Genomic DNA, 16,615 nt, shown 5'->3' with positions numbered 1-16,615 from the left:
CAAATAGAGTGTAGATTGTTCTTAGTCTGTCACTCATGTAATACATCAAGTGTTAGTTTATGTTATTTTAATTATGATTGCTTCAAACTTCAACCTCCAGAAAACTGTCACTTGGAACGGATTGTTAACCGATGCTTTTAACCATTAGGCCACGAATTCATGTGGATAATTCTAATATGAATCTTTTGAAACCATAAACCTAATTGGCCTAGATGTGTACTATTACAACTTGTGATAGAATTACTATTATTTTTATTGCCATTTTGATACTAGTGTTCTAATCCATTATTTATAATTACAATTAGATTTGAGTCATATTTTTCAACATGTTGGAACGGCTTGCAACAAATAACTCACATCAATATAACGTAGCAGCAGAAATGTTTGCTTTGAGGATTTAAACATTTCATAATCCTACCATTTCTCAAGTTTAATTCACAAATTGTTAGAATCAAACAGTAAACATGATTTAGTTTTAGGAGTGTTGTGCCCCACCCCCATCTCCACCCCACTCATGGCATGATTCTCACATCTCAGGCTAGGACGATCATAGTTTTAGTAACAAATTTTCACATCTATTCAATAAAGTACATATTTTATAAAGAATAAGTTTCCGAATTTAATATTTAGATTTAAAAGAACTTGAAGTTTTGATTATATGTGCTGTATACTGTTAAAAACGACTATATAATATTTACTGGCGACATTTTTGACTCTACATTTACAAGAGACAAAAAATAAAATTAAAAAAATTAAAACTATGGTGGCCTCCAGAGCCCTACTGAAACCATCCATTCTGTGGTGGCCCACTGCAGGCTTGAAGAGTTCAAAATCAGGTAGTATCAATTCTGCTGAAGAAGGCTATTTAATAAATCATTCAAAATCAGGAAATACAAAAATGAAGAATATTGTTCAAGAACATTGATTTTTATTTACCTCAAAATTCTAAAATTTTGTTGAGAATTTTATGTGTTAGAATCAAATTTATTTAAAAAAAAAAAAATAAAATAAAAAAAAGAATTTAATGAATCATTTATTTTTGGAAAGGAAAATCACATTCTACATAGGGAAACTGCAATGCATGCACAATGGCAAGCAAACGTTTTGAAAACAGCCTTTACTCATTAAAATAGTGTAACATTAAACATCTCATGAAAATAAATCTGTCATACGCTATATCACCCTACAAGTTTCCATAGCCAATAATTACAGATTTGTATTTAAATACTAATTTGGTTTATTTTATAGTATATCAACTGCTAGTTCAAATCACTTGTTGGCAGTGAAACAGACTTCAACCTTCCAAGTGTGATAGGACATGGAAGATACAACCTTTGAACTCTTTCATCTGATTTAGTTAAAAATATGTCAATGATAATTGATGAACTTTTCATTGCAATCAAAGTATAAAAGGTCATTTGTGAAACACAATTACAACTTGAAGAATATCCGTCTCAGAACAGATAAAATTCCCTGGACAGAACAGTTTTGCACCATTTTTATATCATGACGGGATGGTTCCCTTATTTTTCCCTGATTCTTATATTTTCTACTGATTCTGTTATAAATTCCTGATTTTGATTTTAAAATCATCTAAAAAGTAGAATTCGATGTGTTTTTTTAAGAGTATGATTTGACAGGATTTTCATCTATTTTTAAATGTTTATGACTCAAAATTTTGATAAGCTATTTGTGAGATATCGATCTACATTTTTCACTAGTGTTTTTTTTTCCTTTTTATCAACTTGTGCCATTTTTACCAGAACATTTTTTATGTCATACAGTTTTTAATTTTATTCATAATTTAAAATCAATAAATATTTATCATTTTATTATTTAATTTTATTCATAGTTTAAAATCAATAAATATTTATCATTTTATTATTTAATTTTATTCATAGTTTAAAATCAAATATTTATCATTTTATTATTACTACCAGCAATAGAAAATTAAGTTTCACACAAAACAATATTAAAAACTAAACATTATTTTTGAAATCAGAAATCTTACAGATTTCATTTAATCAACATTATTTTTAAGTCCTTTTAAGATTAAAATCAAGATCTAATAATTATGTATCCCAAAGTGATTTTGTTTTTGTTTCAATACATGAAAGACTTCTTAGGTATGAGGATCATCCATTATTCAGGGCCTATTTTGGCACTTTTTTTACAGCCACAGTGCCTTGATGGAAAGGAAACTAAAATTTGCTATGGTTTCAAATGATCTGAAATAACAGCAAAGGGAGGCTGGATTCCAAATATTCCTCTAAATATTTCCCCTCTTTGATTTTCATACATAAAGTAAATTTCACAGTGTATAAGGATTATTTGATACAGGAGCTATTCATAATCGTACCTTATTTCCAAAAAAGGAGAGATATAACATGATAAATATTTGGAATCAAGTCTCACTTTGCTGTTATTTCAGATCATTTGAAACCATAGCATCAAGTTTTAGTCTCCCCTCACCATCATCATCATGGTCAGAGGTTTTGGGGGAAATTTATATATATATATATATATATATATATATATATAAGAATTACAGTTAAGTTTACTAAAATGATCCAAGATGGCAAAACTAAAGTAAATTATAAATATTAATTAATTAGAAATAAGAATTAATATTTATAAAGTAATCTCAACCAGATATAAAAGCTCGATAAAATCAAATAGGAGATAGAGCTTATATATATATTTCTGTGGAAATATTCCTTATTCACTTATATTTCCTTTTTATATATGTCAATCCTTATTTATGAAGGTCAATGTAATTACAGAGCATATAATGAATATATATATATATAAAATAAAACATGAAATCACCTTTTTCTTCATCATATTCCCTCTGATTCATTTTTTGTTATCAAGTAAGATCTTTTACTTACTTGCAGTTTCATTAAATACTTTTGTATGCAAAACCTGATCCTGCAATTTGCTAATTCCTACCCTCTGATGAGGAGGAAAGTATTTCTTCGAAATTCCGTGGATTAAGGACTATCCACTTATTAAGTGTTTCCTTTTCAGATTAAATGTTTTTAACTCTTTTTCAAAGTGTTTTTTAACATGCTTTATTAACTATTTGTTCTTATATATATATATATATATATATATATTCAATTGTTAATTTTATCATAGTTTTATGTAACTAAATTATTCATTAATTTACAGTTTTGTTAAGAAAAATAAATCCATTTCTCCTAGAAGAGAAAATTTTTTAAGTAAGGACCGGAAAAAAGTAAAACTCAAGATGCTGCTGGAGCACTACTAATAGCACTAAATATAGCTATAAATATAGATGTTGTTATGTTGTATATTTATGTTTAAATCAGTCTCTTTAACTTGGCAGGGTTAAATTATATTTATTTGTAAGAAAAACGTTAAAATAAATTAAAACACAAAAAACTCATTCATCTATGTAGAAAACTAATTTATTCTTGCCTTTGGTTATAGTTATATGTTGTATATTTATGTTTAAATCAGTCAGTTTAACTCAGTAGGATTGCAACATTAAATCTTTTCTGTTAATCTTAAACAATTGTTTATTGGGCATTTTGGAATATTCCATTTTCATTCTAAAGGAATCAATATGATAATAGTCGATCTGCTCCAGCCAAACAATAGCTGGCAATAACTTAGTATTATTGTTGTTGTAATTGTTGTGAAAGGTACTAATTTATTTGTTAACCCGTCATTACATCTAAAATTGCAATGAAAACACAAATGAAATAATAATGTTAAACAATTTGGGATGTTAAAAATGTACAATGTTTTTTTTTAATCAAATTCTTAATTTCTATCGATTGCCCTTCGCTAAATCTGTGACGATTTTCTAATTTTTAAACTGTAAAACAAATGTGAAACCTAAGGAATGGATAGAGTGAATTTGAAGAGAAAATGTCTATTTTGCAAAGGAAAAAAAAAAAACAATTGTTGTCATTGGGAAAAAATGAGAACAAAAAGATTTCTTAAAACAATCTACAAATGAATAACAACTGATCGTTAAGTGAAATTAGAAATATTAATGGCAGGAAGAAAACAGAAAAATATGAACATTAGAAAAATGCCAAATTTACGGGCTTGTAATCTCCCAAAATAATATTGATATCAATAAAGATAAATGATCATTCTCTTTTTAATCAGGCGAATTTTTGAAACTGGAAAATTTTTATTCATGTATATTCATTTTCCTTATGTTAAGAATTCATAAAAATAAATGCAAGTAAAAAACTGAAATACAGAAATGAACGATTTGTAAAATACTGACGTAATAAAAAGAAAATGGCATTTAGTTTTGTTTTTGTTTTAGAACGAGTATATGAAGATGCAGGAAATTTACACATGTACACAATTTTTGAAAGCGGAAGTCAAAAACTGGATGTATGGTTTCATTGACCACACAAGCTGATCTGAGTTTATATATATTATTGTTGGTTTTATGCATTTTAAATTAAGACAGTGCAAGTAGGTTTTCTTCAATTTATATAAGTGATCGATTTATTTATAAGTTTATGATTTCTTAACTGTTAAAAACATCTTTCATAATTGCCTCAGTCTAAAAGGATTTCTTCTTCTTGAACGTAACACAGAACAGATGACATACAGTATCGGAAAAGAACACAAAAAGATCAGTTTAGTTGTTTCAGTATCCTCGTTTGCTAGCAGAGTTTATATCCCGTCATTGCACAATAAAGAAAAATCCAATGTCAATTTATGTGACTCAAATGGGACTTACAGAATTTAGCTCCATCCTGATAACAAGGCTCATGAATTATATGAAATATTATTATTACTGTATGTAAAATAAATAAAATAAAACAATGCACTTAAGACAAATAACAGGTTTAATTGCTTAAAAACAAATTTTGTGTTTTCTGACTTAGAAGTGATAATCTAATATTTTTCTCATAGTTAAATTATTCTTTTATATTACCCTGGGCAACACCGGGACACATATCCCGCTATATATAACTGAACATATGTCTAACTGAGGATCGGTCTCTACCAAACTATCCAGTCAATTTTTGATCTACAGACTTGAAACTTGATATATAGGTGATTTGGACATGTGTAACAAAATTGATTTAGTCTTTAGCCAGTAAAAATAACTGCTGAAGGGATCAAAATTGCAAGAAGTTTCAACTTGTCAGGAGTAAGTAAACTTAAAGTGCTCTTGTACGCATATGCAAATATACATTTATACCTTTTACAATGTTTAAGTTTTTCTATGTGTAAGGACATAGTACAGATGCTAACAAATAAGGATGGAGAGCTATATGTTTTGGTTTCAATTCTAGTTGATGGCACGAATGTTATTTTTTATTTAAAATTTTTTTTTTTTAAATTCTTAAAAGTAAAAGAGGAAAGTGGGAAATAATGTAAGTTAACGAGGGTGGTTGTGAAAGAATCTCTAAGAAGTGGATGGTCATGAGGTAGTGTCAGTGAAAGGAGGAGCAAGGTAAGCATTGGGAGTAGGAGGTAGGTTTGCATAATAGCCCCATTATAAAAATAACACAAGATCTTCCCTGGAGGTGATGGAAGAAAAATGAAAAAGGGTATTTTGAGATCAAATCAATATAAAAAAAAAAAAAAAAAAAAAAAAAAACATTTTTGTTTATGTTTATGAAAGTTTAATATATGATGTCATACTAAACCTGTTCTTTTCACATGTTCACAGAACCAGGTTATTGAATTTACACTTCATTGGGGAAAAAAAAAAAAAAAAAAAACATTGTGATTTTCTATTGCTTTCTCATTTTTAAGAAAAAGCATATTTCAATGAATCTCGCCTATCAGGAAGAGACTAGTGACTTGAAGAAAGACAAATCAAGTTAGTTGCAACAAAAGCAAAGCAGATTTTTAATTTTATAAAAAAAAATTTTTTAATTAAAAAATAAGCATGCTGAAAATTAGTGAAAGGGTTTTAGTATTGATAAGATTCTTAAGTTTATTTCAATTAACACCTACATCCTTTTCAATCTTCATATCGCATATCATATCAAAAAGAAAATCAAGATTTATTACGCTCATGAGGGTAAATGTTCTATAAAAAATAACAGAAATGTTTGAATTTTCTAACAAATTAATCAAGCATAAAAAGCATTTTTATATCAGAATAACATTTATTTACATTCAAATAACTATTTACATCATGCTCAATTGAAGAAAAAATTTAAAATCTTTTACTTTATATAGAAATTGAACTCCCCGTTTTTAGATTGAGATTTTTCTGTTGACATTTTCATTGTGGTTAGGTTAAGCCTTCCAAAGCTTTTCAGTGATCCCTATATACCAACGCATTAAATGTGTTGAACAATTTGCAAACAATGCTGCTCTATTAACAAACAAAACCAAAACTAGTGTCCACTTATATTTCAATATAGTTTAGTTTTTTTCATATAGTATACTATTGATATAACATCTTTAAAAAGACTTAAACCGTGAAATCTTTATTTAAAATTTGATTGTGAAAAATGGAAAGTGGGTCATTCATAGTAAGTTGAAGATTATTACAACATAGATAATATGCATGACCGATACTTTGACAATAGACAAATTTTTTAAGACTTTTCAAAAAGAGTTCTAGCCTGAAAAAAAAAAAAAAAAAAAAAAAAAAAGTAGTGCTTGGAGTTGGTAAGTTTCTTTTTTTTTTTTAGTTATTTAATGCCAAATATAGTGTAAAAATAGTTGTTTTGTTTCAAATTCTTATTATCTTTGAATATTTAGTCAAGATTTCATGCAGTAATTTTCAAATATTAACTTGTATTCCTATATTTTGATAATGTTTGTATTTTTACTTTTTATTTGTCAAATCTTTCATTTTTCCATATTGAACATATTGCTTTTGCTATTAGTTTTCAACATCAACAATTTGCTGATTTCTAAAATGTTATTCACGATGTAAATATATGTTCAGGTCATCCATTGTTGAATAGAATCTGCCCTATGTATAAGTATTACAATAGAAATGGGAGTAATGCCACACACCTCTCTCTTGATCAATTTATCCACATGGTCCACATGATTATGGTTATGGTATTCACCCTGGGTTAGTTGGATCAACTCTTTCTAACAAGTTCACTATGTTCTGAATACTGGCTAACCAGGCACAGCAATCCAAGGCTGGTTCCGCTATGAATGCAAGCCATTCGCAGTTCCAGCAATAGATCTCGTTAAGGATCAGTTCAGTATTCTACTTCACTGTCCTGTCGATGACTTCGCGGATGAAGTCACCTAGATGTTGACGAAAGGCATAGCTGAACCAATGAAGGCATCTGGATTTTTGGAGAGAGTGGATCTTGCAGTGAGTGCGAACAGTACTGCTAAGATAAATTGTTGCCAGTAGACATGGAGAATGCGGTGGAGGCAGTGACGAACACCTCCAGCCAATCGCCCTGCATAGGCTAAGTCTCACAGCCGTAAAGGAGAATAGTAGATCCTAACTTTGGTGTTCAACCTTATTTCTTTTCAAAATCAGAGTTACGATTGAAGGCGATAGAAAGCAAAGTAACCATTGCGGATGCACTAATGGATGTCTTCTTTCTCTTGGCCTGTTGCAGTGATGATGACGCTAAGGTATTTGATCAACTTCTTCAAAGGTTTCTGTGTCAATGACAACTGGCTGTTTTTCATTTGAAAGGAGATTTACTGTCTGTAACTTTGTCTTATTGGCATTTATATCTATGTCGATCTTTGAAGTATAAGATTGCATCTCTTCAATGGCAGATTTAATGTAAGCAAAGTTTTCATTCAATATGACATTATCATCAGTGTAGTTGAGATCCAATATTTGTAGACCATGACTTACTGTTACACCATGGAAACTGGCTAGAGCATTCGATATGATTCAATCGATAGCATAATTGAAGAATGTAGGTGAGAGAATGCATCCTTGTCAGATGCAGTGAATGTAAAAGAAACATGACTCCTGACCAAACATGCGGACTTTAGTGCGGGTGGAGAGATAGTAGACTTTAATTAGGTCAAGCAATTTTTCAGGCATGTATGATCTTCCAAAGGGCTCCATAGTAAACAGAGTCAGATGCAGCAACAAAGCCAATTTTGCTTGTAGCTCTAGTGATGCTCAAGTATTCTTCAAAAAGTGAAAATCTGGTCGGTACATCTTTGGCCTGGGCGAAATCCACATTGGTTTGGCCTTGTCCATGTATCCATTTTGGAAACCGCTTCAACAGAATTCAACAGAATTTTTTGCACTGATATAGTAAGTGTGATATCACAATAATTACTGCAACATGGAAACAGGACAATACCGTTCTTGTCTTAAAGGAGTTTTTTGATTTTTCAAACATGGGTAAAAATTTGGTTACAGGTGGGGATCAATACATCTGAAGAATGTTTAAAGATTTCTGATGATGACCATCTTCTCCTGCCACCTTATTCTTTTTCAATTTTTGATGGCATCCAGGATTTCATCAGTAGTGTGTGTGCATGAAGGAGGAGGGGGTGATGACACTGTCATAAATCACAGAGAAAACAGTTAGTATCTGAGGGGTTTGATTGGAGTGGTTAAACAGCGAAGCACTCCTCAAAATTTGTGATAGGCTTGCCTTGTTGATTGAAGATTACTTTGTTTCTACCTCCAGATGGTTTCATGGCCGATCGAAGAATACCTTACAGCTTTCTTGTATCATCTACTGACAAGGCTGGCTCCATGTTTTTGGCAATTTTCTGTCAATAAATATGCAATCAGCTCTTACAGAGCAGGCAGTTTTGTGACACAGTTGATGAAAGTCATCAGAGCTGGAACATGGAGCTTGTTTTGTTTGGTTTGTGAGCTCAATTGTGAGGCCTGATATTCAATCTTTGACACATCTTTTTATGATGCCAAGAGTCTAACGTGTCACTTTGTTGACACTGCTTTTGAAGGGTTGTCATTGGTCCTCATCTAAACGAGATTCACGTGGTAACTCATAAGTTTCTTCCTCTTTCTTCGCTTGTTGATGTAACATCATTCTTGTTAGTCTCTACTTTTATCCAGACTAGTTCTGTTCACATTTGGTCAGTTGTTCTTTTGTGTAGACCATTCCTGTTGAGTTTGGGAACCAAATCTCTACAAATGTTTGGGAAGTCTAGTTTTCATATATCCACATATTAAAGAGTTTGGACATCTGTGCATATTTGGTGGGAAACTGTTAATCAGAAAGAAATCTTGTGTATTTTGTAAGTAATGACTTTTGTTTAGTTCATTTGTTTATGTGTTAGAACAAAGAAAAAAATAATTCTTATTCTCCCAAATTGGTATCTCATCATCAGCATGGGTGAGTGGGGTGATGGTGGTTAAGTGGTTTACAACATGGACTGACAACCTGAGTGTGCCAACTTTGAATTCACTTTATTCCACAGTAACAATTTGACTTGGAGGTTGACAAACCTTCATATGGTTCTTTTCATAAATATTTGACTTTCTAGAAAAGCTTTCTAACTAGAAAGATATCAGATATCAGAATACCAAAACTAATCTGATTCATTCAAAATGAATGATGCTGAAGAACAATAACAATAATCATTATCAGATGGCCAGGACACATTTAAAACAAAAAACTTGAAAATATATTGGCAGTTTAAAGTCTAATTATACATAGATTAACATGCAATTCTTAAAAAAACTAATGAAGTAAATATAGAAATGACTCAACAAAATCTTAAGTTTCAATCATTTAAAGATTTGAGAAAAAGTGAAATTTTAAGTTTCTCAATATGGTAAATGTTCTTGGGAGGGGGGGGGGAGATTAAGAAAAAAAAAAAAAAAAAAAGATGACAGTGTTGATATTCAAATGATTTGAGAGAAGATAGAAATGTTCCTTTAAAGGAATTACTTGATGAAAAGAAATCTAGTGACATCATGAAAGGTGGTTGAATAAAACAGATACTTGAATCTGAAGAGTATATTGGCTGAAATACAGTGATAATAAAAAAATTAGATTGAATTCCAAATACATTTGTAATTTCTATTGTCCATTTTCTGGATGTTATTGATATTTTCTTAATAGAGCAGCCTCATAGTTAGATATTCCATGTCAAATACAACCTTAAAGGAATTTTTTTTTTTTCATGTTGACTACATTTGTTATTCAAATAATTCTTCATACTTGATGTGATTTGATTAATGTTCATATTTGGAATCCTTGTCTGATTAATGATTTTCGAAAACATTCATTTTAATGTCAAGAAGACTTAACACTAGTTCATCTTGTTCAATAGTTTTAAAAAGAGAACAAACAATTGAATGAGATGATCTAGTGTCAAAATGCTGACATGAAAATAAATGCATTAATGTTTTCAAAAATCATTGATCAGACAAGGACATTAATCAAACCACATCAACCAGGAAAAATCATTTGAATAACAAAAGTGTCCAGAAACTGGAAAAAATCATTCTTGTCAGAAATTTGCAAGAGATAGATATGAGATCTAACAGATGAACCCCAAATCATCTATAATACCATTTATTTTAATTTTATATTCACATTTTGCACTAGTTCTTTAGAAATTAATTTTTTTTTTTTTTTTTAAGAACGATCAGATTGAAATTTGATTTTTTTTTTTAAAGAATATTGCTGGATTAAAGAAATTAATTTTTGGATAGTTTTCATTTGAAATGTCTCAAATAATTTCATTTTTTAAATAGTGACTTAGCTTTGCATTATTAAAAAAAGGATGTGGATGTTAGTCCAAATAAACACAAGAAAGTGATTATGTTAAGCAATGTGAAAGGATGGAGATATGGATCAGTAGAAGATGTGGAAAAACAAACAAACAAAACAAAACAAATTCAGGGTTATCTATTGACTAAGTAGATAAGTGATTATATGTATATATATATATATATGTATATATATATTTATCTTAGTCGATATACCTTAACAATCTGCTTCTTGGTAACCGGGAAGTTGGAAGGGTGAACTGATATTTTGGAAGAGACAAGGATCATGCCCAGATCTTTTTTCATTTTGGCTGAAAACAAATAAACAATGTAAAAAAAATATTGAACAGAAAAAAAAAAAAGAAAATGATAAAAAAAATTCTTGGTTAATATCAAGTTTGTCATGCTATAAACAAAAAGACAAGTAAAATAAAAAAAAAAAATGTTATTTTTAGGATGAAGGGATTATTAATAAAACTACCATAAGGTCAGAAAATTGATATTTCCTTAAAATTTTTATTCCAATTCAAAGTGTCCTTTTGGGTAATTGGATTACCCCCACATGGAAAAAAAATTGATCTTGTGCTTAACTGCTCTCGTGGGGAGTCAAGTAAATAAGAAAAATAAAATCACATTGATTTTATCCACTTTTTCTAGGAAGGTTTGTTTATACACACAAATTTGTAAATTTTGATAAATGTCCTTTCAAAGCATTAAAAGCGTAATTCTAATTCTTAAAAAGGTTTGTATTTTGTTTGCAATCATAAAATACAAATGCTTAATAAAATGTTAAAAAATTTTTTTTTTCCCAATCTGAAAGTAATCTAAAATTTAATTAGACTCACAGATTTTGAGGTGAAATGGACTTTCAATGGTTTAGTTACATGCACTACATGTGCACTATTTCAGTCTTTTTTAAGATGTAGGGTTAGGATATAAAGAAACACACCTCTCGTGTCATTTAGAATTCATCACAGTCCAAAAGTAAGAGGCCATCCTCTCAGACATTATCACTTCCTTTTGAAGACTTAAGAATTCATTTCTACCAATTCCTTAAATTGACTTTTAGTGATTTCATTATGCCCATTGCTGAAGTTTAATGTAAATGGAGGTATGGTGTATATGGCTGAACCAGCTAAGATGTTGAGCATATAAAGCTCTCGTAATATTATTAATATAAATAATTTTAATTATTTTAATATGAATGCATACAAATAATTTAAATTATTTTGAAAAATGTTCTATTTTGGCTAACACATTTTCATCTCAGACTTGTGTTAAATTTTTCTTTTCATAAAAAAATAATTGGAAAAACATTTTCTAAGATTGACAGACCCAAATCTTCCTTAAAATATGGAGTACTGATGTAACATATGTGAAGGTTATGCCAGAAGACTCCTTTTTGCTTTACAAAATAGACTTTTTAATCTAGTGGGGGATGGTCCGTTTTCTGCAGCTTCTTTCTTAAAGAGACATTGCTAGTATTTCTCTACTTCATCATCATTTCCATAGAAGATGCTTGATTGAGCTCCAATCTCTGGTTCCAGCTTTTACATCATTTGCAGCAAAAATAAGTAGTTTAGAACTTCTTTTTTTATTTCTTGTGTTGAGCGGCAGGTAGAATTTCTATGAAAATAGTTTTTTTTTGTAAGAATTTCTCATCTGTGGAACTAGTTATCAGAGGACTGCTTCCTTGCATGGCCATCTTTAAATCAAATGTAAACAAATTTGTCAAACCTTTCCCATAAATAATTTCATTCCATCAATCATTTTCAATCAGCTCATCATATTCTTCAGCAGTAAACTAACAATCTATTCTCAAGTGGCTTTTGGCTTTAATAAGTGATGACTAAAAAAAAAAAAGAAGAATTTGTGTTTACTTTTGGTTTGTGAAATTTGTTAATATTGTTAATGCGATTTGATTTTTTACAAGCAATGTCAATGCTAACTATAAAAGTACAAATATTCTCATGACTCATGCTTTTTTTTTTTTTCTCTTAAACAAAACTTTTTGCACTTTTTCTCATCTTTCTAAAGAAATTCAGTCAAATTAATATAAAATGTATATTCTGGTTGGTCACATCTGGTTATTTGTTCGATTTCGGGAGAATAAATGTCAACATTTTGGAATTTAAACAATACAAATTGTATGCCTGATTGGTTAAAGATTATACAGTCATCAATAACAACCTAAAATACCACCTTGCGATATTTTTATCTAAGAACTAAAACCAAAAATTGTTCCCTTTTATTTGGACTGATGGATTAAAAATAAACAAAGCTGAGTAAATATTATGAATTGTTGAGTCATTAAAAAAAAAATGAAAGACTAATCTCCTCGCAACAAATTTGATAAAAAAAAAGTATATAATTATAATTAAGAAACAGCTAAGTCGGATGATTTGAGATGCGTAAATACTGGATTCCAAAATTGGGGAGTCAGATGCAAATAAAATTCCAAAACAAAATTAGCATCTTAGATTCAAAGTCAGCTAAAAAACTCATCTGACTTTAGAGTGTATTTTTCTACATTTGTTTAAACTAATGAGTCTTCAGTTATCAAGATTAAAAGTTACTTGAAAATAATGGTTAATAAGAAAGACAGATTGTTGAATGATGATGAATATCATAAGAGGATTGAACAGAATTTTATGTTAAGCACCTTCCACGAAAATGGCAATTTTAAAAAAAATATTAAATGTGTCACCACTTACTAAAGCGAACGCCACTCGAGGATAAGCATTAATGAGATTGTCAGTTAAAAATAAAAAAAATAGTATGGACAAAATTTTATTACTTATGATGATGGTTTGACAAGTACTTAACATCTAGCTCTAAAATAACCATGTTGAAGTCTGCAGAGAATCAGTCCCATAGAAACGTGACCCACATAAATTCTTGGAAAAAAACTGTGTGTGGAAATTTAACCTGACGCTAGTCAAATGAAGGAAGAAAAAGTTCTTTTTGTTTGAGGTAGAAAAAGAAGTTCTTGCTGTGAATGTATTACAAGAAATCAGAAATTGGACTTTAGTCGAGCACCTTGAAATTATAGAAAAGACTCCTCCCCCTTCCTGGATTGCTAAGTTGATTTTGTAATTCTATCAAAGAAAAAGTGCCTTGTGCTATATCTCTGCAGCATGGCAGCAATACTGCAGCTTAGGATGCATATGACCCTTATTCAGATAATGGATTGCATCAGGAGTCTGATAGTTTCTGAACCAATAAAATGATCCACACATTTTTCAAATCAACCTTAGCAACTGATCTGATTTCAGTCTTCCATTTCAGATCTACAGTGAAACTAAAGTCCTAACAGTTTATCAAAGCAAGAGGACTCCAAAGGAAAGAGACACTCATTTCAGTTGATACAAAACAAGGATCTGAACATTGATGGTGAAAGGAGAGAAGCTTAGCTTTAAAGGTTATCAAAGTAAAACACCAACTCCTGCAAAACTTACCAACTCCACACGTTTACAGGATTCTATTTTCTTGTTTCGTAGAACAACAATGATGATTTCTTATCCAGAAAAATCTGCAGAATCCCATCCCAACAATGATGATCCATGTCACTGTTGGAAAATTATGCAAAGTCTTTTACCCAAAACAAAGTAACTACAGTGGAATGCCTTTAAAACAGCAAATTATTTAATCTAGAAAACTTATTGAAAATAGTCAAAAACAATGTTGTTAAAAAGTAACATTCCCCCACAAAGAGCTTTACATATTTCATTTGTGTACTTAAAATCTAATATATATTCCATGAGCAGTTTCTTTCCATGAACTTCCCATCTGTGGATCTGTGAATATTACAGGACTGCTTCCCTACTAACTGCAATAGTCATCTTCAAGTCCAATGTCAACAATAGCGAGCCATCATCACTTAAGTTATCCAATCCTTATCTTTTCACCCATCGTTTTCAATCATATAGTATTGATTATTAATCATTATCCTCAAGTGACTTTAGGCCTTTATAAATTATAGCTTCATACAAAAAAGGGCTAAACCATCCAGAAAGGTTTTGATTACTGTACACATTGATTTTCTGCATACTCCTACTGTACTCAAGCAAGAATTAAAAGCAAAAGAAAGCAAGAAATCAGCATTTCGATTTAATTCAATAATCATATATCAACACGAGTAAAAGGTTTTGTTTTTAATTTAAATGTTTTTAGTTTTACGAGAGCAACATCAAACTTTGGTAATCCTACACACACATGCACAACATAGAAGTCAACTTCTCAAAACATAATTGTTTTTTGATGTAAATTCTGAAACCCATGCAAGGCAGTGGATCTTTGTGTATAAAGGACTGTATCTTTTCAGATTGAACTTTTCAACAAATCACATGTAGGGAAATTTTTATAAGATTTCTTTATGTTAGTTTTAATTAAGTGTTGGTCCCATCCTAAAAAAAACTTTTTAAAACTTTTATTAAAAGTTAAAATATTTTCCGTAAGCATTGGAAATACTCATTTCTGTCCCCAAATCTGGACTCAAACCAATTTTTTTTTTTTTTTTTACACCCATGTGAATACTACAGATTCCATTCTAAAGATTTTCAAGTCGCTAGCATCATAATGTCTAAGGCATCAAAGAAACATCGCAACTTATTCACAGTAGATATCATCACTTTTGACAAAAGAAAAGAAAAAAAAGGGAAAAAATGAATTTAAGAACGTTAACAGCAATTGAAAGTCTTAAACTACACTATTCCTCAAGAGCAAGCCCATTGCTACATTTATTATGGAGCTGATCGTTTTTCCATGAATAAAAAATAAATTCAGTTTTTATTCCATCGCTATCAAATGAGTGTCACTGCAAATTAATGAACTTTTCAAAACAATCATCTATCTTTTTCCAAAGTCACTGATACAAGTGCAGTCAATATTATCAAGACCCAGAGTTGAAATTAACCTTTGAAAAAGCACATCAAACATTGCATTTTGGACTGAGAATCTGATTTTTGATTGCGAGAAAGCATTCAACGTCTCATCCTGAAATTCATTTCATGTTGGAACCTCCCACGACATATGTCTTTATAAAGAAGTATTTATATGCTAATATGTACAAGATCCACTCTTAAACTAATTAACTAATCATTATGAATTTAGAAACGTAGTTGTTTGGCATAAGGGGTCCGAATGTAGGTTATATTTAGTTTTATACACAGGAAGTTTAGAGGGTTTTAGGGAAATGATATGAGCACAACCTTCCATTTGAAAATTAAAATATATCAGATTTGCATTGAATTTGATCGATAATCATTTCACACCAACATTTCCTGAATTTCAATTTCTTCTTAAGCCTTAAATTTTAGAGATTTTTTTTGGAATCAAAATTGTGCAATGGACTTTGATCAAAATTGGAATAAGGATTCTAGATATAATGTTTAGTCGTATCATATTTTGATTTTAATCTTTATAAAGAACAAAAGTAGTGGACAACTGTTCTGTTTAGGAAATTCATCTTGTCCATCCTAGAATGGGTATTTGTATAGTTATATGTTTGTTTATTTTTTTTAATTCACGGACACATGTTTCACTGTCAATGCAGCTTATCAGCATGGTTGATTATTACATGATACGAATATTTGATCATAGAGACTAAGTTTAATTCCAAACCACAGAATTTTCTTGCAAATGCTCGTCTTGCCAATCTATGCCCCCTCCTGCCAAACTTTCACAAAAAAACACTTGTCTATCTGAAATCACTATCAATAATTTCCCCTCTATCTGTGCTTAAACCTAAATGTGGATTCTATGAATAAAACTTCTTCCTAGAACTGCCCACCTATAGAACTGTTGTACTAGCTGCTTTCCAGCTGGCTACAATATGATTGTCTTCAAGTCCAATGTAAACAAGTTCTTGTTGAGCTGTCCTCTTAAGTAACCAAATCATACCAAATTTCCACTACTAACAATTATTACTCGATTGTCTCAATGACCACC

At 30.2% G+C, this 16,615-nt stretch overlaps 1 protein-coding gene across 6 annotated transcripts in view; it reads right to left on the bottom strand.

Moving 5' to 3' along the window:
• LOC145288790 (lysM and putative peptidoglycan-binding domain-containing protein 2-like) overlaps positions 1-16,615 on the bottom strand; it is a 155,278-nt gene that overhangs the window by 12,274 nt on the left and 126,389 nt on the right. For 3 of the 6 annotated variants that reach the window (XR_013869300.1, XM_080136360.1, XM_080136358.1), the window contains one exon: positions 10,883-10,977. The exons of the other annotated variants lie outside the window; for them this stretch is intronic. Coding sequence is in view for 2 of the 3 variants with exons in the window: in XM_080136360.1 (XP_079992486.1) it covers positions 10,884-10,977 (94 nt within the window). In the remaining variant the exon portion in view is untranslated. The remainder of the gene's footprint in view (positions 1-10,882; positions 10,978-16,615) is intronic. 6 annotated transcript variants of the gene reach the window in all.

Source organism: Euprymna scolopes, chromosome 2 (assembly GCF_053919585.1).
Source record: "Euprymna scolopes isolate OS-2025 chromosome 2, ASM5391958v1, whole genome shotgun sequence".
NCBI lineage: Eukaryota > Metazoa > Mollusca > Cephalopoda > Sepiida > Sepiolidae > Euprymna > Euprymna scolopes.
The sequence above is the reverse complement of the archived record's forward strand: the minus strand, read 5'-3'. Positions and strand labels throughout refer to the sequence as shown.